We start from the raw sequence: 26,169 nt of genomic DNA, 5'->3' as shown, positions 1-26,169 counted from the left end.
TTCAGACACATTACAAGAACGAGTCACACAGCTCAAGCACAGGGCAGGCTCTGCTTTTCAAGATCATCCAAAGCTGTAGTGTCATACTAAAGCTGATCAGGCGAGGACAAAGAAAGGGAAGAAAGCAAACCACGCACAAGGACAGGTGTCTGCTTGATCTGCTGGCTCAGGGCTCAGTGTTTATTTTGCTTCTCCAAAGTTATTAATCTTTAAAAATTTGATTCTGGGGAATTCATGCCACTAGCCTAGAGTGCACTTACGGTGCAGTGTCCATGAACTCCGTGTTTCCCAGTGAGGACTCAGCCAACAGAAGCCAGGATAACATCTACAGGTGTTCTTTCTTGGCTTCGGACCGTCACCTGCATGGTCACTCCATGTGCTAAGGCCAGCCTGGACCGCACCAGCAGAGCCCAGCCACCTCTGAATACCCCTGAAGGACAAAGGAAGTCCACGTTCAGGCAAGACAAGCTCTGGCTCACTGTGCCCCGCCTGTATCAGCTTTAACAGTGACCTGTGGGAATCACATTCTACATCTAAAGATAAAATGTAATTTTTATATTCCCATGAGACCAGACTCAGTAAAGGAACTCAGTATAGTGAGTGTAGCACGCAAAAGCGGGAGGGGCGAGCTGGCCCGTGCAGGACGGACTTAAGTGCTCCAGGCCAGATGGACAACCAAGAGTAAGAGCATGCAAGCAAGTTACTCTAAGCTTTAAACTGCCACTTGTTCATGGGGTGTCTGCCTAGCTGCGACCTGTTCCACTGACATCCTGCAGACAGTAACAGGGAAGTCCAGTGGAACTCTTACCTGCCAGATAGAGCGAATGGGAATTTCTGTTCTCTGGTACTTTATCCGACCGCTCACATGGCTGCATGCCCAGGAATGTGATGATATTGTGGACAGCTTCTGCGTTGGGAAGATTTAGGAGATAGCATTAGACAAGGGCGGAGCCCCTAGCATCAGTCCATGAGCTCAGATGGATGGGGCTGTTGATGCTCTGGGGACTCAATCAGATGAGGAAGAGCAGGCCCTGACCTTCTGATGATTTAGCAACTACTTCAAGGAAGTTCTTCTGGAATGGCAGGTGGTCTCTGAGGTTTTACACGCTAGTGGGCACATACATGGGGGCAGAACTGCCCTCACCTTCAAGGGTCTTGGTGGAACTGAGGACAAAGGTCTCCTCTTTCTCAAACGTATCTCCCACTTCTTCCCAGGCAGCAGCGAAGTTAGGCTGTAGAACCTTCTGGATATGGTCAGACACAGTCACTTCAAGATCTTCTAGCTGGCAGGCGAGAAGCCAGAGTCAAATCAGCGTCCTTGCGGAACAAGGAAAGGCAGAAGGGGCTAACCACGTATTACCATGTGTTAGAATCCTTGTGGGACCGAAGCAAAACTATGCCCTGATGGTAATTATTTCTTTAGTCTGGAAAATCTAATGCTGCAGACTTTAGTAAAGAAAAGCATGAAAATAGAACATGTGGCAGAAGCCAGACAGCGTTGGGCCTGGAGCGCAGAGCAGTCAGGGCCGCGTGACAGCTGAGCTGAGGCTGGCCAGCACCTCACCGGGTGACATTTTAACCGAAGTATCCTCCTCCATTCGGTGGAGGTTTTGCAGTCCTAATTATGTGATAAGCAAACAAGGTTTTGGGGACAAAAATCAAAAGGCCACTTTAAACAAAGCTTATTTCATGTTATTAAAATTGTATGAAAAGTCGTATAATTCATGTACGGTCTTTTCATTTCTTCATTATCCCAGTATAAAGAGAAAAGTGAGCTTGTTTTAATTAATTGCAAAGTGGGAAATCTCAGTTCTCCCTGGTATCCATTACAGAAGAGCTAGGCAGGTCCCCCTCAGTAATCCGAGACTAGAAACTTCATGTCAGATGTGCCTAGGAAAGTGCCCTCGTTCAAGGGAGTGCAGGGAACACTCACCACATACTCATCATCGTACCCATCCTCATCAGGAAGGCCCGTGTTAGGGTCGCAGTCCCGGACCGTAAACTTCATGGTACAGCTGAAGGTGCCTGCAACTGCGGCAGAAGGAGCAGGCAGGCCTGTCAGTACTCAGGAGACAACGCTGACTCAACGCTGGGCTCCACATTGTCAGTTTAAACACACGCATGGCCTCTTTTCCAGAAAAGTACTTTTCAAAAATATTCTGCTAATGGGCCAGAAAAGCAGCCCCAACTAGTATGATTTTAAAGTCTGCTCTGAACTGAGAGTTAGAATAGTGCCAAAAAGGTGTCGTGGGGTATACCCAGTTTTGCACTGGAATAAAGGAAGCAGGGAGGACTTTGCCTTTTGCCCTGCTTGTCAAGGGGCCTATGTGTTGAAAAATAATCGCTGCTCTGGGGCCTGACAAAGGCAAACCCACAAAGCTACCATTGGCCAAGCACATCAGTGTGTCAGCAGTAACACTGCCTTGAAATTGGGGACTGATGGTGAGTCCACAGACCACCAGGATTAGCCTGATTTAAGACAGATTGATAATTAAGTTCCAGTGTTGGCCAAGTCAGCGTCTTCAATGGAAGACCAGCTAGACACATGTTTTGAGATGACCGGGACTGCATGTTTTAGAAAGTAAAGTCTTGAATAAGACAGAATTTTCTGGACTATTTGGAGCTCAGAATTTTAAAGTATGGATAAGTAAAAGGCATTTAGAGTCTAATCTTCCTTGGTCTAGATAAACTTATAAATACAAAAAAGAATTTTGGGAGTTGGAAAGTTATTTTGGGAATAGGCATGGAAAGGAAAATAGATTCTTAGAAAAATCATATGCTAACAAGGGGTCTTTAAAAAACTACGGGAAACATGTATCAAGAACAATCTGGATTTAAAAATCAATTTCACAAAAATATATCTTTTAATTCCATTTTTCATGAAATTTTTGAATTGACTTTGTATATTTCAGACTGGGTAGTAAGTTTTCAAACTGTTTAGTTTCAACCCACTCACCGATCCATCCATCCACCCAAAGCAGTTAGCATCAGCACATGCAGGCATTACATGTCAAGGTGTAAGTTAGCGTGTGAGACACTCAGATAAACAGGTGACTGATACACAAGTTCCTTCTCCAACGCTTGACTGGCAAGGAGCTAAAAAGCATAGGGGGGTGTGTACACCCACACATGCTATCTATTTATGCCATTATAACTCAACCTCATAGATTCTTATAGAGTGCAGTGCTGTGTACGGTTAAACGGTCTGGGAAAACATCTGAGAAGTTGTGAAAGGGTACAGGTCAATTGGTTCTCAAAAGATGCAAAAGAGCTTTGGCAAGCTGAGGAAGCTAGAAGGAAAGAGGACGGAGTTCAGAGGGTGGTTAGTCAGTTACGTTACTGCTTAGCTGGTGATGAGAATGTGTTCAGGAATTAGACGGTAAAATACTCTGTACTTGAAATGACTTTCCAAGAGGGCCCGGTGAGCTGAGGCAGTCAGGACACTGAAAGAATAGAGGTGAGCTACCGAGGGAAAAGCCCAGTTCACACTCTGGTGGGAATACTGTGAAGAACGGAGCAGAATGCAGAAGGCAGAGGAGTTCAGTAGACTATGCTGAAACAGAAGACAGGAGCAGGCGGGCCGGAGAAGGAAGGAGTACCCGTCCAGACTATAGAGTCTATTTCTGAGCAATAACAATTGAACAAATGCTTCAATTACGGCAGGGTTTTCTTTAGGGGAAAGGGGGGGGGGAATACAAAATTAGAATAGGTTGCTGAAGTGTTAAAAAAGTGAAACAGGCCTTGTGACAAAGTTCATGGCCAAGTTGGGTAAAGAATCAGGACAGATAATGAGAAACCGTATGAGCCACAGCCCGGTTCCGATCAAAGGGAAGCTGCAGGCCAACAATGAGGACACTAGATTAAAACTGAGCACACAGTATGTGCGTGAGCACAACGGGTGAAGAGTCACTACTGAATGGTGTTAGCAGGGAGCGTGTTTCTGAAACCTTTCCAGCAAGTTTTTACTTTGGTTAATACAATGTGATTATATAGAAAAGCTCAAGTGAAGTCCAATAAAGCTATTCATGGAGAAAATGACTGACACAAGCTGTTGAGCAGGGGGAGTGGAGGGGACCTTTTTCTTGGGGCAGGAGAACAGCACCCCCTGCATTACCGTAATACAGTGATGTCAGCTTCATGAATGAGGCAATGTAGACAACCAATGGGCAGAAGGAAAGAATGCCTTCCGACTGATATCAGAATCCTTTTTCAGAAAGTAGGCTTGCCATGTGAGGACTGACAGTCAAGCTACTGAAGAGATTGTTTAAAATTTATTTTTTATGTATCTGAGATAGGAGGAGGAAGGGGAGAGAGAAAGAAGGACATTCTTTTCTTCTCCCACCCACTAGTTCACCCCTGAAATGGCCGCAATGGCCAAGGCCGGGCCAGGCTGAAGCCAGGAGCCTAGAGCTTCTTCGGGGTGTCCTGTGTGAGTGCAGGGCTCCAGGTACCTGGGCCACCTTCTGTTCTTTCCAAGCACATTAGGAAGGAGCTGCATCAGAAGTGGAGCAGCTGGGACTTGAACCAGTACCCATATGAGATGCTGGCATTACAGGTGGAGGCTTAGCATGCTACACTATAATGCTGGCCCCTAAGAAGTTTTTTTTTTAATGAAAATTTTAAAATTAAATAAAAGGTAGATGCTGGAAGCTAAGTAAGGAGAAAGAACTTGGCTGAAATATAGAACATGTGGTGTGACAAATGGCAGGGTGGGGAATTTGGCGGAAGCTGTCAGATCTCAACCACTGGAGGGGAGACATCATGACCAATCAGGAAATGGGATTTTGAAGATTCCACATAATTTTGTCAAAATACTGATTAAAGACAAAGGGGTGTCAGCAGGGCAAAGGATGAAAACGTGAAAGGGAAAGACCTGGAGCCGGCCAACGGCAGCAGGTCACGAAGGTCTGGCCTGAAAGGAGAAGGAAGAGATGCAGTATAGTTTGTAGGAAAAAGCAAGGAAAGCGACAGTGAGTTAAGCAGTGAGTTCCCCAAATGAGGCAGGTATAGCTACCCAGAAAACTATGGGAATCCATGGGCATGCTATACAAAGCAAAGGAGGTGCGCTGACGGCCAGGCTTTTCTCTAGGACAAGTAGTACAGGAAGGTATGATGGCATTCCTGGGCCAAAAGCCACGAGGTTGGAATAAGTAAGACATTGGAAAAATGAAGCATATTGTATGGTAGGAGGTTTACACGCAGAGCAGAATGGGGAATCTTGTCTGAGGTCAGAGTAGATGGGATTGAGTGAAAGGTTCTGGGAAACAGAGGCTGTGGAGTGAGAGTCTGAGGAAGGGCACCGCTGGAGGACCTGGGTGATAAGGAGGCTTGCTTGGGGGGGAGCATCAGCACGTACTGCAGCTGCAGAGCCAGTAAGAAGGATGAGGAGGTAAGTATCTATGTGCATTATTTCAGTGGAGGATCAATAATAATGATAAACATTAACAACAAGTGAGATAGTGTATAAGGGTTTAGGCTTGGGTGTAGAATCTAAAATGTGGATAGGGAAGGGCAATAAGGAGGACCAGAATTAGGAACCCTGAAAAATGGTTGCTCTGCATATTTAGTAGAGAGACCTGAGTTAAGATAGATAATAACCAAAGACAGAAAGAAAGACAAGAGAAAGTGGCTACATAAGCATTGGTACGAGGAGGGCATGCCATGTGAAATCTTTGCTTGGGTGATATTTATAGTCACAAATGTCACCAACAGAGTCAAAGTTAAGAAGTCAAAATTGGACAGATCTGAACCATGGCCGACAGGAACCTGCAGGTCTGGACTCAACTGAGAGTCAATGTAGAGGGGGTAGTGTGATCGGCAGAAGGAAAGAGAGACTTCCAATCCTGTGAGAATGCCATACAGCTGCCGATGAGAGACAGTGTAGCCAGCTGGTTTCTCCAGAGACTGGCAGAGAGTGACAGATGGTGGCACCAGAGGGCATGATTAAGAGACTGGAGTCTTGTGTGAAGAGGACCTGCTGGGAGTGAGAGAAGGAACACAGGGACAGGAGGCAGCACAGGATGGCCAGGCACTGCATCAGGACAGGGGAACAAGGCCAGCGTGCAGGTCACCTGGTACAGGAAAGCACAGGTGGAAGGGCAGTAGAGAGGGCCAAATGGGAACAACGGGAAATAGGAGTTTGGAGTTTGTCAGTCATCTATTAATAAGAGGGAGATGGAGCAGAGTAAGAATTGGGGTGTGTGGCTATGTAATCCTGGAAGCTTTCTTGGAAAAATAATGAGTGAGATCAATACTGTGAGATGTGAGAAAGAGGCTAGTTGCTAAGGGCATAATTTGCAGGCCATTGGCAAGAATCTTAGGAAAGCTTGAAGATACCAGGGTGTGCACTGAGGAATAAAAGACACAAGGAATGACAGTCGGTTGAACAGCAAGTGTCCAACACAAGGGAAGTACCCAGAATGGATATGTGATCTATTAGAATGATACTTCATGGCAGCTGAAAGGGGGAGGAATGAAAGATAAGGCAATTTGATTTTCTAGGTAATATGGAATAAGGAGGAAAGAAGGAAAATAAAATGAAGGTTTCCAATTGAAGAAAAAGAGTGATCTGAAGAATGGCAGGTACAGACTGGTGGTCAAATCTGCGTTAGGATGGGACAGGAAGCAAGAATAAGCTGAATAAAGAACTACTGGGTGAGACAGAGCAGGTGAGCTCCATAGACGAAAAATCTAGAACAGAGAAACGAGTGTCATCTCCTAACAGGTCCAGCTGATGAAGGCCCAATGGTAATGAATGGTGTCTCAAAGTTTCCAGGACGTGGAGAGCAGTGGCAGTTGAGAGTAGACCAGCTCTTCATGCTAGTTAAAAAATTAAAAGTAGACTAGTTCTCCAAATACTGATGGGTGAATTAAATACACATAGATGTATTTAAGTCTTTGAAGATACTATTACATATCACAGAGATACAAATGTTCATTAAAGCTTTGAGCATAAACGAGATTCATGAGCTCATCTCTCGGAAGGGAGGGGTCAGCTATTCTGAAGAGGGTGACGAGGAAGTCAGCCGCAGGGCGTTTCTTAAAATCTGAAGTGAACACAATGAAGTTAAGACATGAAGGACTAATGTAGTGTGCATGTGGATTTGGAGCTTGTAAAGTTTTAGAGCTTGATAGCACAGGCTGGAGAGGGAAGAGTGGCAGAATTGGTAAAGAGCCATTGATCGCAAATTGCTCTGATCAGTTTGCATGGATGGGTCATTATGTAGTCAGAGGCAGGAGGATGTCAGAGCAATACATCTCAAGAGAAACTAGGATATGTCTGACACTATGATTTGAGACAGAAGCTGACAATATTATATACATTATAGTGCAAATAAGCAAAACATTAGGAAGAATTTGCTGATATTAATATTTGATACATTAGAACTGGATGTCAAGTGGAAGAAACCACTGAAATATGGATTAAAAAGAGAGGGGGGAAAAGTAGATAAAAATCGAAGCTGAAATATAAGTGAAGAGAAAAAATGTAGGAGTTAAGACCAGGGAACAGAGCCTGCAGCTCTATCAAATGTCAAGGAAGGAAGGGCGCCTCGGAGGATCAGGGTGGGGAGCTCTGACAGCCATTGGAACTGGACGGTCAGTGCAGAGCTGCATGTTAAACCAAACAGCAACTCCAGGGAGACAGGAGATAAGAGCAGGGTGGAGGGAGACCTGGAGTGTGATGTGTCACCTCCCACATGGAGATTTGAAGCTTCTGGTGTCAACAGAATGAAAGGTTAAGCAGATAGTAATATGACAGGTGACTAGCAGGAATCCTAGGAAGTACACTGAATGCAGGCAGTGAGGAACATGGGAGAAGGCTGGACGGTGGGCTCAGGGTCAGGCATCCGTCGGAATCCCATCCACTGGAATAATCCGCAGCACAAGGAGAAAGGAAAGGAGTTCAAGAGCAATATTCAAGTTGTTACACAGACAGAAGGCTACTCCTGAGGAGTCGTACTGATGCAACAAGAGCTGCTGCTCCATGTGTAGGCTAAAGGGGTGACAGAAGAAAAAGAAAATGAAAGAGAGCAAGAAAGGGGACACTGGATGGAGCGGAGAACACTTCTGAAAGGTTGTAGTAAGAGAGGAGAAATAAGGTATGAATTAAAGACACAAGTGTCATATCCTGTAAGAACTGGGTGTATTATGGGAAAACTGAGCCTGAAACCAGCAGGAGTCGCATGGGGTCGCATGGGCTAGCATTGAAGTCTTAGTGGGAAGTTGTGATTAACAGGACTGTTTGCTAGGAAAGGCTTGAAGGAATGGACTGAGAGCACTGAGGGCAACCATTGCTGGTGACCTCTCACACAGCAGGTTCCAGGTCAGAAGGGGTGGACTGGCTGCTCTGTGTGTACAAGTCAATGCTACTGCATGAGGATGCTTGCTAAACGTATCGCAAGAAAAGAATTTGGCTTTCGTAGAAATATTAAAGGGCTAGGTGGGTAAAAGGCATGTGAAATACTTTTTTAAGATTTGATAGAAAAATAACCAAAGAGAGTTATGCAAGACTTGCCTGTCCAGTGTGAGGTGAGGTGAATTTGAGATGAAGCAGCGGAGCCTCGTCTGAGGTAAGGAGCGGGGAATGAGAGGCAGAGGGGAGGAAGGCGCACAGACGCATGCATTAGGCTGGATTGCATCAGCAAGGGTGCAAAATGGCAAATACGACCGAGAGCGCCAATGTGAAGATGAGATATTATCAGCTCTTCATGCACATAATCTAACTCCCTGTTAATGCGAAGTTTTTATATGTAAATCACATCATTCCAGTGATGTTGCAGCCCTAGTCTTTCACCAAGAGGCCACTTCTTCTACTCCAGGGTTCAAACACGTACGGCTGTGACAGCTCAGGCAACTTGCCAACTGGTAATGAACGTTTCCTTTTATATTTGATTTGGAAAGTGTGTAGTATTTGCTGGAGGATCATTTTGTACCAGCCACAAACATACCTGCTTTCATGGGTGAAATCTATGCACCGTAACTCACCAGTTCTTTTGAATGACTTACATTACTAGGAACATTTTAAAATTTTCATCCTAATACTTTAGTGACGGTTGAGATAAGGTTAAGCTTTTAAAGGGAGCTGGAGGAGGGGTTCTTCAGATGAGACAGGATGCAGTGTGCTCACGACCAGTGTGCTGTTCAAGCAACATGCTTGTTTTCCTAAAGTAGTTGAGTCAGAAATGGGACTGTGTAAGTGAGGCAATTCTTAGCAGAAAGGGAGCAGAGAAGTGACACCTCAGGGGGACAGTGACCAGGCAAGCGAGTTTGCCGAGAAAGTGCAGTCAGTGGATAAAAGGTGGAGATGGGTTGAGTGACAGACAAAAAAAATCGAGGCAAGTGGCCGGGATCCTGCCAAGTAAACCACAGAGAAATCAGCAACTCAGCATCAGACGCAGGGAGGAGTGAGAGAGACTTAGCAGGTAATGCAAACCAGAAAGAGGCACCCAGCAGGAACAGGCTGACACAGTGCACGGGCACTAATGGAACGTGCTCTCCCACACAGGACAGAAAGCAACAAGAAGTTAAATTTACTTATAGATGAGACTGATGTGACGATGACATACTGAGACACAAGAGTTGATGCGATCATTTTATCAGATGGAACAAGCAAGAATATACACTGGAACCAGGAGGGGTACTTTTGGATTTAACAACACTTCAGAGTGAAGCGGAGTGAATGCAGGACCAGTCTCAGTAAAGCAATGCATAAACAACGAGCTAAGATGGACCAAGTGTACTTTAGAAAAAAGGAATGAAGATGGAAAGGAAGTGAGTCAGAAGGCAGCTTTCTACACGAGCATGGAATATTAGAAACAGAGAAGAAAAGACAGGCTAAGTTGTAGATTAGAATCCTAGATCCAGCAACAGGGAAGAGAGAAAGAGGGGAAAGAGACCAGGGGGTGGAACGCCAATGTCCACATCCTGAGGGACTAAGACCCGCAGCCCAGGATCAAGGGCGAGGAACTGTGGATGAGATGGGTTGAAGCAGGTGTGCAGAGTCTCAAAGAGGAGAAAGAGGGGCGTAAAATGATGTGCCAAGTTAGGGTCCCTGAGAATGAAACAAGAACGAGATGAAGACAAAAACTGATGAAAGCAGAAAGGGGTTGAATGCCTGGGTCAGTATTATGCAGAGAAGCAATGACACTGGCACAGCGCAAAGAACACATGATCAGGAAAAGGAGCGTGCAGCGACTGCAGCGGGTCCAGCCCAGGGACAGAACACCCTGCACGGGCAGGGAGAATGAACAGACATGAGGCTGCACAGTGTGCAAACATGTAGATGCTGGGAATTCATAGAAGATACAGGCTTTCAGTACAGATTTCAAGACATTAAAGAGTCTGAGCTGTGGAACAGACACAGAAAGGATGAAGGGAAGAACAAGGAGAAAGCGCCACGGGCAAACATACAGGGGAAAGACCAACGGCTTCTAAGAGAATTCTGACTCTCAGAGTTGGAAAAACCCTGATAAATACACACTGCATTATGTGAGATATAAAAAGGGCATTAACTATCCTCCAAAACAGTAGTGTAAGAGAAAGAAGAATGACAGAAAGACAGGAATAAAACATCAGCTCCTAGACACCACACCAACCAAAAAGAACTCTGCAGTTTCATGCAGACGGGTGTGCAGAGGGTGTGAGAGATGAGGTGTGGCATGCAGAGAGGGGGGCTGCAGGCAGAGCACTGGGCCTAGAGCAGAGGGGACATGCTGAGAGCCTGGGGTGAGGAGAGCCCGTGGCTGCCCCTAGAAAGACAGAGATGGGAAGGAGCAGAGGGAAAGGGGAGGGGGGAGGTGCGCACAGCAGGGAGTCTCACTGGGGTGGGGTGGCTTTCACCCAAGGGGGCTGTGGGCAGGGGCCCCAGGAGGCCTAGCTACACCTCAGAGTGGGGAGCACTGTGCTTCCCGGAGGCTGAGTGGGACTGGCCGCCTGGGGCCCGTGTACCCTGCATGAGGTCACTGGTGGAGTGCAGAGTGGACTGAGGGGCAGACATGGGGACAGAACAGGGGTGCTGTGAGCCAGGGCACAAGGAGGCATCAGAGTCCAGGCTGTCAGATGCAGGACGAGGTGACAGCAAGCAAATGGCTGTAGCTGAGAGGCATGTGGGAGGATGAAGGGGGAGCAGGACAGGGAGGGGCTGAGGTTGTGGAGTGAGGCTGAGAGGTGGGCGTGGCCACATGGGAAGCTGGGCTGTGTTGTGTGGCAGTGAGCAGGGTTGGTTATGTGCTGGGCTGGGGCTAGGGACAGTGTCCGAGGAGGCATGGGTCTGAGGAAGGGGCTGGAGATGAAGCAGGGGACCCGGGGCCATGCCCGGGAAGAAATGCACTCTGGCAAAACACGCGGGTCAGACTGATACTGAGATGTCTGTGTGGGGCAGGGCAAGTGTCAGGCAACGAGAGGGCAGAAGACACATGCGGAGCAGGTGGTCGAACCTGAGCCCTGTGCTGCCCGAGTGCAGTTTTGGAGAGTGGGAAAGAAAGGATATGAGAAGAGGCAATCAAGAATGTGGGGAGTGAGAAGAGACCCACCGCCTGGGCCAAGCTGCTCTGCCTGGAGCGTGTGAGTGCAGTGTGGTCCGAGTGGTGCAGGACCACTGACTGTGGTGGAAGCAACGGGGCAGGGATGGTGAGTCGGGAAGGCACTGTCCACTGACAAGGACTGCTGGTCACGGGAGCATTCACAGCTTCACGTGGAGGGGTGGCAGAGTGGTGATGTGGTGTTAGCCTGCCAGGCAGGGGAGGAGTCGGCAGGAGGAATCACAGAGACGGAACAGCAGTTGAGTGGGTGGATACTGAGAGCATGGCAGAGGCGTGGTCCAGTGGGCAAGAGAAATCAGAAGGAAGACAAGCATTGATGACTAGGCGTCGTAAGGCATTGGTAGGGTCAGGGCATGAATTTTTCCTACGGTGGCATGGCAATGATTAAGAAGTTGATTATGAATCTGGAAATGGCGTGAGAAAGTGTGTGAAGAAGAGGATGACTTGTGTGAAGGGAACTGAGACACGGGATAAAGGAGCTACGACCGCAGAAACGTGAGGCATTAGCGTGTCAGGAGAGGGGCCCGTAAGCGCAAAATGGGCACAATTACCCACGTACGCCTGATCTAAAGCGGGAGACGGAGAAAGCCAGAAAAATGTATGCAAAAGAAACTGGGGATGAGTTTGCTGGCTGGCTGACAGTTCATGATGTAACCGCTTTATGAAGGGGCGGTCAGAAGACTTGATTATAAAGGTACACTTGTACAGAGCAGTCCAAGGAGCCCTGGAACGCCAATCCTCAGAACGTGAACCTTGCTAGCAAGGGACCAAGTGCGTGTCAGATGAGCCTGGACGATTCTGGAAGACTAAGAGCAGGCCAGAAGAATGTCCACACATGGTCAGGTGCTGAATTCCTTCCAGAAGCAGTGACCAGTGTGTGGGTGCTAGGCATGTCTGGCTTTCACCCCCAAGGGAAAAAGTAAAATTAAGTAAAAAAGCATGACATGTTTAAGCTGCAATTTGGAGAGATGGGGTTGCTAAGTCCCATGGGAGAATTACATACTTTTATGTAACAGTTTCCCTAATGAAGAACAGAAAAATGAGACTCACATGATAATAGTGTGCATGTCTTCTTTGGAAGACTGTTTTAAAATGAATTCTTGGTAGTTGTTGAGATGGGTCAAGGTGACAGAATATATGATACAACAGTAATAAAAGTGACACCAGCCTTCGCATGTTTCTGCATGGGGGTAGAAGCAGAAGGTGAACATGCTAGGGACACGGAAGAGGCCCAAGGTGGGTATCAACTGGTGGGATGTGCAGACATAATCTACGCTATTTCCGGTCCCATCGATATCTGAAGGGAGGAAGTTGCAGACTGAGAATGGATGCGGTGGAAGGCTTTTCTGAGATTTTGTGGGAAATGAATATTTCTTGAAGGACTTACATTACTTAGGATTTACGATGGTGGTAACATTTTCCACAAATTCCCCAGTTTGAGAGAGCATTTTAGTAGTGTCATATTTACTATTTTTTTTCCAGACAAGGTAGATTTTTGTGCGTTTATAATGTCATGAGGCGTGGGAAAGGTTAAAGATAAAGGGAAGGAAAGCGTGAGTGATGGAAAGGCTTTCTAAGGCGAGTCAGGAGTGTGTCTTGAACAGTATAGAGCCAGATATGAGAGAGACCAAGGGAGAAATAACAGCAGCTTCTATTTATTGTTTCCTATGAGTCTGGCACCATGCTAGTCATCTTACTTCATTCCATCTTATCCTTATGCGTATCCTAACAGGTTTCCGTCACACAGTTAGCAAGCGGCAGGCCCAGAATTCCGACATCTCCCTACTTCTACAACCAGTATTCCTTTCTGTTCTGCTCTCTCTTTTCAAGTTTGAGAAGATAATAACCTGCTTTTTTATACTGTGTCTACAAGGTGAACTATTCTGAGCTGAGCCAGGTAGATGCAGTCTCAGATTCTGGGGTGACTGACAGGAGCTGGCTGTCTGTGCATGACTCACTGCAAAACTAACACTCTGGATTGGTCAGATTAAAATATGAGACTTCTGACAAAAACTAAAGAATAGAAAGGAGTTCGTTGTAAGCAGCTATCAGATGGATGAAATATAAATGAACTTGTAACAAAAGTTTATAAGTTCAGTTTTGAATTCCATTATACTTTTTCCCTCTCCAAGATGCACTGAGAAGAATCGGTAAGTGCATCCTGGCACCAATCAGGAACTCTAGAGTTTAACATGAAATTCTCTAAACACCAAATTCTTATAGACAAAACTGAACCATAAAGCAAGAGTCCATAGCCAGCAGACCAAAGGCTAAAGCCTCTGGGCTAGTTTATAAGAACTGTCTTAAGAACAAAGAAGCTGAGAAACCTCTGTTCTCCTCTCCTGGTGGAGAGGTTTTCTGTTGTTGCTGTCTCCCTAACACACTAACCTATGTAACTTCTGTCATTTCAATATTGCTGTTTTGTGTATTCTAGTGTCATAGCTCTGTGTTGACTGGGTTATGTCCCTGCCACTCCCTGGCTGTGTTGATTGGATTATGCTGCTGGCTGTGAGGCCCCTAAGTTACCAGCTACCAAAGTGGACCTGGGGATATGAGAAGCTCGTACTCCTAACTGGGAAGAGCAGCAAGGTCATGCCCTAAAAACCAGAAACCTAAAAATAAAGGGAGGGATGTTTTAAAAGGTGGGATGGGGATGACGGCCGAAGCCACAGGGCTACATTTAAGGCTGAGCACAGTTACTGGTTTGGAAGAAGGGCAAAGGAAGCTGGCTTTACTGAAGTGTTCTGTCAGCTTCCTTACTGTCCAGTGGGCACACCTGAGACAGTTCTAATGAGAGAAAAACACTCCAAGGAGAAAGTGAAGGTGCCAGGAAGAGCAGCAGGGCAATGTGAGGAGAGGATAAAGGAGGCAGTAAAGGTGAAAGGCCGGAGAACGCCTGGGCTGGCCAGCAGAGCCCCTCTCCCCGAGGGGCTGTGGGCCCAGGCTCCACCCAGGGCCCAAGACTCAACAGCGGTGCCAACTTGAATCTACCTCAGGCTAGAGTCTGAGTGACCTGGTCCGTCACCACACAGGCAAAATCGGGCAGGGACTCCCAGGAAGCCACACTGAAGAACACAGAGGGGCCAGGAGGAGGACGCCAAGCCCAGATGTAACTGAACACTGACCAGGGAAAATGCTTTTTCGATTTCTCATAACTCTGTAACCTGTCCAGTGTTTGTTCATTTTGTTAAGCTCTATTGAATTTCCTGTACTTACTAGTAGTAAAAAATTGTTCAAAATATAAATGTGATATCTGTGCTTATTTCAGTGCAGCAGTTGTACTTTGCTGTGACTACGGGAAGAGAAGAACTCAGCTGGGAAAATGGGGTAAAGAAATCAAATGCAACAAGTATCTGTCAGGTGCAGGAGAGAGGTTACAGACCTTCCCAGACTGGCAAACACTCCTGTTGCCATAGCAACTGGCTCTTTTAGGAGATACCCCCTCCACCCGAGCTGGTATATCAACAGAGAATCCTGAGCACTTTTTCCAGTGTGCACACACAGTGCTGGGTAACTCTCACTAGGCTGAAACCTACTTTCAGATATCAGCATTATGAGCAAACTTCAGTACCAATGATTTCCTGCATGACCAAGTTTTCTTGGATGCCCTGGAAAGAAACACCAGCTAGGAAGGTCAGGATCCTTACAGGCACACAGACGATGGCTATCATGTTCCAACAAAAAGCCAGGGTTTGTTTTTGGGCTACCACTGTATTTACTCAGTTTATCTTTGACTCAAAGACTTAAGTTTTAAAGGTAAAATTTCCACCAGTTTTGTAGGAGTCCACGTGTGTGTAAACACATTAAATTCTAGAAAAGAACTGTATCTTGAATCCTGAACGCCTGTCTATTCATTGTACGGGTTTAAGACCAGCACTCATGTCAGTATCTCCTCCCTTCTGGGGTTAGTACCTGCTGTAGGATCATCCTCAGGCAAGCGCACAAGAGTGTAACATATTCCTGGATGGTTGTAAGTGAGGCTGGAGGCTGGGATACAACACAGCACCTCGCAAGAATCAGACGGCTCCATCTGGACTGTCACCTTCTCCAGCAGCTGGTCATTGAGAGTATTTGTGCAGTCAAACTGAAAAACCAGCCAATGGAAAAGGCATGAAAGAAGATTACCTTCCAGGAAGTGTCCCTTCCCACTGGAGTCTATGGCTCAGCTCTGAAACCCACTCCCCCTTCTGTCTGTGAACTGTGGGTGGGGGCGGGGGAGGACTGATATCCTGGCATATCAGGCTGAGCCATCTCCTGCAATGCTTGGCATCCCATATCAGAGCACCGATTCAGATCACAGCTGCTCCACTTCTGACCCAGTTCTCTGATAACACATGCAGGAAGGCAGCAGTAAAGTGGCCCTAGTGCTTTGGCTTACACCACTGTGCAGGGGACCGCCGTGGTGCAGGGGACCGCTGTGGTGTTCTTGGCTCCTGGCCCAACCCGCCATTGCTAACCACTTGGGGAGTGAGCCGGCAGAGGAGAGATCTCTCCTTAACTAGTCCCCTGTCATTCTGCCTTTCAAGTAAATATAAGTTAATCACCACTAAATAAATAAATAAAAAGCAGATAGCACTGTGGTTCTGCTCCTAAGACTTTCCGGTAGGTATCAGGAATACTCTTATTTGCAAGGTCTTCTTTGCTTGTTAGTCATCAGCTTCTCCTTCCTGAGACTGAGCTTTAAGATGGCGTAAGTCTGACGGACAAGAATAAACTCTTTGAGAAATCCACTTGATTTACCTGATTTTAAAAACAGGTTATACTTTATGTTGTCTATTGTCTTCAGACATGTCAGCTTTATATCCTCCTATTTTAACCATCATATGAGATAATCTCTGGCATTAAGCAAATAAGGAGCTGCTGCCAAATTAATTCGCTGTGGAAGAAACTAGAACCAGAAGTCAAAAGACAGGGACACGTGTAACAAAGTGTAACAGACTGCCGGTCGGAGAGCGGGCATCTCACCTGGAACACAATGTGACTGGGGAAGATGTGCTTGATGCACCGGACAAAATACTCGGTCTCTGCTTCCGTAAGCTGAACAGGGTCACAGGACTTGAACAAGGGTCCTAGATTCATAAACTCAGGGATGGCAGCCAACTGTTCTGTAAAGGAAAAAGGAACGACAAATAGGGGAAAAAGTAAGACAGGAACTTTACTCTGGATGCATCATGTTTTTAGTGTTCACAGCTTTACCGTAGTTGAACAGTCAACTAGAGTGTCCCCAAGCTTCAGGCAAAAAATCTTGTTTTGAGTAGGGAAGTTTATATACTGAGCTACTAAAAGCAAAATAAGAAACGAAATCCCCAATTTCTAAGAATCTGATTTTCCTGTTAACCAACAAAATACACACATAACAGGGGGTCTACCTGAACTAGCAACTGTGCAGTCCCATGGACACTCGGGAGCCACAGCAGCCTTAACCTCTGATTTCCTGCCATACAAAGATTCCCTGAATTGAGACTTCATGACATTGAATAAAGTAAGATCTTATTATATTTACAGTGCCTAGGGACATGGTTATTATTTCTACCCATCAAATCATACCTTGGACAAAGGCAGAGCTACAGAGATGGAGAGACAGAAAAAGAAAAAAAAAAAATCATACCTTGGAAAATGTCTTGCCTGGAAGGAGCCAACTTCTCTGGCTTAGCAGCCACAAGTGTGATTTCTACAAAATACAGATATGCATGATCGAGTGAAGCAACAGTAGATGCTTGAGGCAGACACACAATGAGCTACTGCTAAATCATACCAACAGGTTCTCCGTCACCTTTGTGGGGTGAGGGACACATTCAAATTAAAGTATATTTAGTAGGCATACACCGTCAAATAACATATAATAATACAAGTAAGCCTTAACATAGAATTTGTTTTAAATTAATTGGCACATTAAAAAACATTACTCATTAAAAGAGCAATAATTTATAAGATGATCATTTTCATGATCAAATAGGAATATTACTTGTAAAGAATAAAAACAAAAACAGTGAAAATACTGACAGGCATAAGATTTTTTTAAAATCCTAATTAAAATGTCATCTGTTTTAGACTTAAAGTATTTACAAATGGGGCTGGCATTGTGTTGTAACAGGTAATATGCCGTCTGTGACACCTGCATCTCAGTCTGGAATGCTGGTTTGAGTCCTTGCACTAACACGCCTGGGGCGGTAGTGGCATACGACCCGAGGACCATGCAGGGGGGCGGACGGGGCCGCAGATGGAGCACTCTGTGCCTGGCCTCAGCCTGGCCGAGAACTACCGCTGTGGCCATCTGCGGAGGGCTGATCTTTCTCTCCTTCTTTTCTGACTTCGAAGCAAATAAATAAATTTCAGGAGTGCCAACAAATATTAGAGAAAATATACTAATATTTGAAAAACTACGTACACAGAGGAAACCTCGCAAAGTTAACTGTTTTCATTACCTGCCTTCTGTTCGAAGACAGGAGCCACAGCAAGAGGGATGGACGTCATATCAAAGGGCTTCTCTGAAGGTTCCAGTGTGTACTGCTGTAAAGCTTTTTCCATCCCTGGTACAGACACTGTCAAACCTATGACAAACAATTTAGCATTATAACATTTATCAATCTCTGAATACAGATGGCCTCAGATTTGCAATATTATTCTCAGCCTTCTGACAGAACAGCAAAATATAACCATAGATTTTTTTTAAACATAATAACTAAAAATAAAGGCTACTGTGTAAGATTGCCATATTAACTCACAAACTGTCTTATTTCATTTAAGGAAATGTGGTAGCAGACCACAAACATTTTCAACAAAATCAAAATACCTTTCAGAAAAGAAAGTCAGTTGCCTATATGGAAGCAATGGCAGCATCGGAAAAAGGGCAGAGCCATCCAGGGAGTTTCAGAACTAAGAGAGGCAATATCCTTTGGGCTCTTAAGCATTTTAGGGAACTTACTCTTATGGTTTGTTTCAAAGGAATTACCATTAGCAAATTAGGAAATACCCATGTGAAATCAGGTTTTTCTAGAAACAGAAATATTCCTGAAGACAAAAAGACAAAACAACAAAGAAAGAAAAAGCAAACATCTGCCCGGTGACGCAGACTCCTTCGCAAGTCGTGAAACACGTTTACAGTCTACAACCCTGGCTCCCACTGACCACTGGAAATGTACGTGGCATTCAGGGCCATCTGCTTCTGCTGCAGCACATTCAGATAGAAGGTGGCTCTGTCCCGGACTTCATCATCAGTATCCATCATACACCTGCCAGGAGAAACACAACAAGACAGCTGAGCTCATCTAACACCACTTTATAAAAGATTGCAGCAGCATCCAACATTTCCCCCAGTCTCCACAAATCCAGGACACTGCTCTGAACTACTAAGACATCCACTATCATAAACAGAAGCACTGGATGGAAGTAGACATTAAAATAACTAGAAAGAACACAGTAGCCTGATGCAGCTTGGGTCTGACTCTGTAACCACAGGACCCTGATGAAACTTAAGACTTCTCCATAGATAGGAAATGGGAATATTATACTTTCCAAGGATACATAAAAGATATTTAGCATCCAGAATCCAAGCATAGGTTTATTATAGCAAATTTTTTATGCAGAGAGCTTTTGGCTTGTAATTTATCTGCTTTAATTCTAAGATACAATCACAGAGCATTTGCTAAATCAAGGCTTTCCCCATTAAATAGGGAAACATGTATACATGAAATGCTGATATTTCAACTCTATGTTGAATAGCTTACACTTGGAAGGTAAGTCTCTATTTTACAAATTGCTATACTGAAATTAGCTTCCCAAAATAATACCAGAGAAATCCAAAGATAAATTTTGCATGCACCTAGCATACATAATTACCAGGAAGAGAAAGAACATGTCATTTGCTGCTCCCTTGCTGCCCTGGCTTCACTACGGGGCAGTGAGGACTCTGCATACTTACCTCTGTAAGAGCACGAGGATGCTCGGAAGGAGGTTCTCATTCTGAGCTCCAAATTTGGCCAGAGCGCTGACTGCCGCTGCAACGAAGCACAGCAGCGGGCAGTGTCAACACTGGCTCCTCACACTTAGGCAGCAGGCATCGACAGTATACAAGCATCCCACGTTTGCCGGGGACAACTCTCCTGTTCCATTTGAGTGGTTCTTAATCCTATGTATTTGTTCATTCAAGCACAGAACCCTGCAGGCCCTTGGAAGCAGTGAGAAGGACACTCCAGGCTTCGAGGAAGCAGAGGCACATATATTTCTGTATGAGCTACACTGCTACCTCACAATACTCATTTAAGTATCACACGAATGTCATCACAGCTTTAATGCCAGACAAACAGCCCTAGGTACCAAAAGAAAATTGATTATTCAAATCCGACCCATTCAATAAAGATTCACTGCTTATGTAGTTTTGTTAGGAAGTGTGGGTTCTGGGGCTAGAAAGATAAAAGAAATGGTCCCTGACCTCAGAGAGTTATATTCTAGTGCAAAAGGCAGATAATAAAGAGACAATTATAAAATGTGTAAGTCTACAGCAGAACTAGATCCAGAAAAGACAGGGCGATGGCGTGAATCACTGCAGTCTGAAGAGCAAGCAGAGTGAGCAGCTGAGGCCGAGAGAGCAGCAGGTCCCAACGTCTCTTCCCGCAGCAGAGAACACGACGCCAGCCTGGAACAAGCTGAGTGCAGGACTGCGCGGGGACACAGGAGGAGGAGCAGGCTGTACTTAACCTCACTTACTACAGAGAGACACTGCACAGAGTAGAAACAGCCAGGTCAGTCTCGGGCGTCTCAAAGGAAGAGTGCCTGCCCAGGTCAACACTCGTGATGACAGGGAGAGGAGATGAAAGAATGCTAAGACAAAAACAACACAAGAGCTTTGCTACAACAGGTGGGCAGGTTCTGTCTGGACAGCTGACTGGATACACTGGCGATGATTCTGTCTTGGTTGATTTGGACTTCAGGTTGAATTTGAAATGTATTAGTAGGTAGTTAGAGATAAAAATTCAGGAGACACTGCTAGAATATCAGCATATTAGCAGAGTCTGAAAAGGAGCACCAGGAAGGATGTGTTGAGACAAAATCCTAAAGAGAACGAACAGTCCAAAAGAATGGGCACAGGGAGAGACTCTCCACAATGAAACAGAAATGACACAGACACAAAGGCTACTCTGGGAACAAAGGAAAAAGGTTTCATGAAGTGTTTAGTCAAGAGATTGAAAAGTGAGCAAAAATAAGACCTGTAAACATGTAACTTAATTTCCCACTAGTTTATAAGTTATTAAAAACAAAAAAAGCCCCAGAGGACTTCAAGGGAAAAAGCCAGATTACACAGAATTGAAGGGAACAAGGCGACTTCAAGTCCATCTCAGAGGGGAAACAAAAGGATGGCGTTGGTAACTAATGAGAGACAAAGGCTCATATGAGGCTTTATTTAAAACATTTTTTTTTAGTTTAAAAATTTTTGGCAGATCTTACATCCATTCTGTACTTCCCAGATGCTTACAGCAACAGTCCAAGCCAGGAACTCAGGCCTGGTCCCTGACACAGGTGGCCAGAATCTGAGTCCCCGAGCTGCGGCCTCTGAGCGGGTGCAGCAGCAGGAGGTGGGACCTAAAGCCGGGGGCTCTGATCTGGAACGCACATCCCAGGGCAGTCGGGAGAAGGCGAGCTAACCACTGAGCCACAATGGCTCCATCTGGTTTACATTTTTAATGGGGATTTGGATCTGCTCACTGAGTAACTAGGAAGTAGTGACCACACAGCAAGAGTCACTTTACAAAATAAACACACACACACCATGCATTTATATCTATCACCAGCACCCTGGAAAATGGACAAGGTATAATATTTGTATCATATGGAAAGCCAAGGATTATCTGTCTAATAGGAAGCAAAAGAAGTTTTTTTCAAGAAACTGCTGTACAAACAAAAAACTATATATATAGGTCCTAAGCTTGCTCCAAGATACTACACTCACGCAGATTTTGCAACTTTATTTTCCAATGTCATTACCATCCTCTGAACTATTTCAAAAGCTACATCATTATCAGTAGTCGAAACACTCACCTGCTCTGACAGCCTCATTCTCCAAGACAACTCTATTAAAGATAAAGCGAATATACTTGGAGGGCACGGGGCTTCTGGGACCCTCCTTGCCCAGTAAGTGCAGAATCTGTGTCGCCAGCACAGTGTGCTCACAGTCCTCGATGAACTCGCAGAGGTGAGCCAGCCCCGCTTCCCTGCTCTCCGGGTTCTCTCCCACAATGCTGACGATGCAGTCCACGATGGCCCGCTTGTATTCAAAGCCTCCCTGGCGTAAAGAAGAGGGACCAAAATGTCACTCCTTTTAAGGACACTTTTTTTTTTTAAAAGATTTATTTATTTTTCTTGGAAAGTCAGATATACAGAGAGGAGGAGACACAGAGAGGAAGATCTTCCGTCTGATGATTCACTCCCCAAGTGACTGCAACAGCTGGTGCTAAGCCAATCCGAAGCCAGGAGCCTCTTCCGCTTTCCCAGGCCACAAGCAGGGAGCTGGATGGGAAGTGGAGCTGCTGGGATTAGAACCGGCGCCCCAATGGGATCCAGGCACGTTCAAGGCAAGGACTTTAGCCACTAGGCCTTTAGCCACTGCGCCAGGCCCTAAGAACACTTTTTATTTAAAGGTTTACCCCCAAGGCTCATGCTTCTCAAACTCAAATCACAAGCATTTCTTCTCCAAGTGGGAAATAAAGCGATATTATATTTAGCAATGATGAAACAGCAGTCAGGATTAACTATGTTATTTGAGAGGCATAATCAGGTCATAAAGAAATGCAGTAAAACACTGTAATATTTAATGGCAATCTCAGGAATCCAAGCAAGAACCTCATGTAATCAAGCCACAGTCTACCTACGTCGTCTCGGAGCATGCTGGAGAGGAAGGTCATCATGACGCCGTGCTTCCGCGGGTACTTCTGACAGAGTGCGCTGACCGCCTGCACGACCACCACCTGTGGGAAGGAGGCATGCTGCTTGTCAACCACTCCTTCGGAAGAGGCAAACACAGGAGGGACCTCCAGCTCCCCATCACTTCCCAGCTGAGAAGATGATCTAAAGTGGCAGTAATGGGTCCTTCAGGGAAGATGTGCAAGGGACTGCAAAAGGGAATTAAAAGCAACACAAAAACATGTGGGAGACCCGGAAGAGGCTCCTGGCTTTGGCATAGTATCGGCCCGTTGCGCTCACTTGGGGAGTGAATCATCGGACGGAAGATCTTCCTCTCTGTCTCTCCTCTCTGTATATCCGCCTTTCCAATGAAAAAATAATAAAAAATAAATCTTTAAAAAAAAAATATGTAAGACCTGCAGACACTACAAAAATCTGCTCAGAAAAATTAAAAGATGACCTAAACAAAAACAGAGATACCATTTGAATCACTGGAATATTGTTCCATATCAGTTCTTTCCCAACTGATTTACAGACTCACCGCCAACCTTGTCATAACCCTAGCAGATTCTGTTTCATAGAAACTGGTAAACTGGTTCCAAATACATAGGAACTAAAACGTGAAAATGAAAAGAACAATTTGGAAAACTAGACTATACACTTTCAAAGGTCCATAAGGCCACATTAAAACCAACAGTGTGGTATTAGCAATGCATTGCATGCTAAGGAGGCCTGATGTGCTGATGGCTCTGTGGCTGCTTTGCAGACAGAGATGCCAACACACTGGATTCCAGTACAGATACATGCTAATTCAAGATCATGGGCCAAAACATAAAAGCTACATTCCTATAGTATTTAGAATAAACCATTAGAATATACTTATGACACAGAAGTGTATAAATAATAATTTGGGAGGATATAGTAATAGCAATCAAAGGAAAACCTACCAAATCAGACTTCATAAAAATTAAACAATTTCTACTCCTCAAAATACATTGTTAGGAAAAGAAATGAGTAAGCAACAGACTGAGAAAAAAAAAAAAAAAACACAATCATGTTTCAACTATTACCTTGAATTCATCTGAGATTTCAGATACAAAAGAGGAAATCTGCTTCATGAGCCTGTCCACACTGCCCTCACTGCCCGTCTTGAGCAGCGTGGTGATGGCCAGGGTGGCAATGCTTCTGTTGGCGTCTGTGATCAAGTTCTCCAGATCCAGATTGCAGGCAGTGACCGCAGAAGGGTGTCTCATTGCCACCTTGTGGGAGGGCAAGAAAGACAGAATATAAGTCATGGCTGTTGATAAAGCTCGTGTTTAAATTCTAATTAAGCTCATGGCGAGCCACAGGAGACAATATAGCTTAAAAGCAATTGAGAATTTCCAATTAATGAAGTATGATAAACCCTCTGATAAATGATTAATAACCATGGTAAAGCAGAGGACTACGTTTTGTTGGAAATTTTAACATTTGTAATACACATAGCTTGTCTTCTGTTAAACTGGGGCTGCATTTCTTATCTCACATGTCCACGTCTGTCTGCTCCAGCGCACGGCATGCTCTCTGAGAAGAACACCTAGGCTGGTAAACATTGCTCAACAAAGACCATTACTACCTTGTCCACGTGTAAACCAGCAAAACTGGATTATCTGGAATGGAGAAAACACATCTGCTATCCTACTTCCTTGTGCTGATTCTGTTCCAGGATTGACACAGAATCTCCTACTCAACAATTCTGAGCATTTACAAACACTCTCAAGAGGACTGGCAGTGAAATTCAACACTCACTAACATAAAACTACATGAGCCTAAATAAACCCCACTTAGCAAGAGCAATCAGGTGATTTGGGGAAAAATTAATGTAGCTTAATAGAACTGATCCAGGCTCCCTGGGGTTTAAATACAACAGATAGCACCATATAATCTTTCTAAAATTCACACACAAAAGATTAATCTCCGAGACTCATCTGGGATGGAGCACTGAAGACGGGAGGTTGCTCGTTTTCAACACCACAGTCACACTGACCGTGAGCTCAGGAAATGTGACTGTAAGACCGACGGAGGAGGCTTCACATTTGGCTCTATTTTCCTTCATTGAAAACGAAGGCCTCTTGGGGCCAATGGCTGCCACTAGTGTGGCTCTTGAGTATAAAGTTCTCAGAAGTGAGTTAGAATCTTGAGCTGCATAATAAGAACCATTTTTAAAAGGCCAAATTTAAGGTAACAAATACAAATAAGGTGTCAGAGAAGCAAAGCCATTAATTATAGGTCCTGACCTTGAAGAGAAAGCAAGTACTTCTCATTCAGTGTCTCAATTACATGCTTCCACAGGCAGCACTCAGCAATGGGACACTTACTTTATTCAGGGTCCTTACAGCTGCATATCTCAACGCTGGCTTAGGAGAGCTACAGAAAAGCTGAAGAACTAAGAAAAAGAAACAAACAAAAATAGCTGGTTGTTGCTCATTTCATCATATATCATATGACTGAAAACATATACTTCATGAATTATATTCAAACTATGAAAAAGGGAGCTAAAATACAGTATCAGAAATTCACAAGAAATGTATCAATGAAAATGGAAAAAGCACTTCTTGTGAGGCTATACAAATTTTAATAAAATCAGTTTGTTTTTCTAAAAGAATTATTACACCTATTACTATGAGAATTTAAATGGTAGAAATAGTGGTAGTTATAACAGCAAACAGGCTTCCTAAATATTAAGAAAAACCGAACACATGAAAGCTGTCAGCCACACAAAACTCTCTCGACAGTATCGCAAGGTCCTAGGAGAAGCGGTGAAGAACAACGCTGAGCGTCTACACACGCATACAGGTCATCAGAACCCAAGGCTACACACAGGCCCGAGGGGACGCAGCATTCCTCATGTCTATTCTGCAGACCTGCAGAACTTAACACACAATCTTAAGAACAAAACAAAGTCCACTGACGAGATGCACAGCTAACCTGACACAGCGGGCGCCAGCTCCCTGGCCGTGCAGTTAGGCAGATGGGTGATAGCAGAGGCAGCCTCGTAAATAACCATTTCATGTTTATTTCGCAAGCAGCTCTCGATGAAATCAAAAAGCGGACTTTCATGGCTGCCAATAGATACATACAGTCATTAGGTATGCATGATGGCTAAAGCACAGATAAATTCTGGAATGGTGGATTAAGTGTCTGCAAATTCACGTCTACGAAAAAACGAGAAAAATGATCTAAAGCAACTTTTTCAGAACTTTAGAAATCAACCAAACACATGCAACAATCTTGTGAGTATTGTTAAGAAAAACAGCTGAATATTGATTTTAAAAAGTGGTGGTGGTGAATCTTCTAGTGTTTTAAACGTGCCATATTCCTCATTTCCCTCCCCTCTCTTCCCTGTTTCTTAGTAGCTGGGAAACTGGCAACATGAGAACCACAGAAGTGTTAAGACAGCATCCCAGCAGCCACTGGGGATGGCGCGGCCTGCATCCTTCCACACCTGTCACTGGCTGACCTGCCTGGAGCTCTCTGGAAAAGCCCCGTTCAAAGGCTAGTTTTCACTTCAATCAACTTGGAACTTGCTTAGTGGGAAAAGCTCCATATTGAAGGAGTTGGTCTGAAATCAAAAGTGGCAAGTAGTTAATACTACTGCTTCCAGAAGTAGAATTCCAGATGTAGCAAACAACAGGCTGGGATTCAAGAACTCCTATTCTGTTTCAGGAGATCTAGAAGCACCTCCCCATGCAGA

General features: G+C 44.9%; 1 protein-coding gene across 1 annotated transcript in view; it reads right to left on the bottom strand.

Moving 5' to 3' along the window:
- Positions 1-148: 148 nt before the first annotated feature.
- The window catches only part of COPG2 (COPI coat complex subunit gamma 2), a 57,311-nt gene continuing 31,290 nt past the window's right edge, over positions 149-26,169 (bottom strand). The window contains exons 10-24 of the mRNA XM_041002004.1: positions 25,404-25,537; positions 24,794-24,861; positions 23,507-23,695; positions 22,406-22,501; positions 21,576-21,819; positions 19,462-19,537; positions 18,669-18,772; positions 17,966-18,091; positions 17,149-17,211; positions 16,506-16,645; positions 15,453-15,624; positions 1,934-2,031; positions 1,145-1,283; positions 809-907; positions 149-430 (exon numbers count right to left, since the gene is read on the bottom strand). Coding sequence (XP_040857938.1) covers positions 300-430; positions 809-907; positions 1,145-1,283; positions 1,934-2,031; positions 15,453-15,624; positions 16,506-16,645; positions 17,149-17,211; positions 17,966-18,091; positions 18,669-18,772; positions 19,462-19,537; positions 21,576-21,819; positions 22,406-22,501; positions 23,507-23,695; positions 24,794-24,861; positions 25,404-25,537 — 1,879 coding nt within the window. The 3' untranslated portion in view covers positions 149-299. The remainder of the gene's footprint in view (positions 431-808; positions 908-1,144; positions 1,284-1,933; positions 2,032-15,452; positions 15,625-16,505; positions 16,646-17,148; positions 17,212-17,965; positions 18,092-18,668; positions 18,773-19,461; positions 19,538-21,575; positions 21,820-22,405; positions 22,502-23,506; positions 23,696-24,793; positions 24,862-25,403; positions 25,538-26,169) is intronic.

The sequence above is a fragment of the Ochotona curzoniae genome, unplaced genomic scaffold (assembly GCF_017591425.1).
Source record: "Ochotona curzoniae isolate NIBS_2020 unplaced genomic scaffold, NIBS_Ocur_1.0 scaffold_2476, whole genome shotgun sequence".
NCBI classification, from domain to species: domain Eukaryota; kingdom Metazoa; phylum Chordata; class Mammalia; order Lagomorpha; family Ochotonidae; genus Ochotona; species Ochotona curzoniae.
Note: the sequence above shows the minus strand (reverse complement) of the source record. Positions and strands in the feature narration are given on the sequence as shown.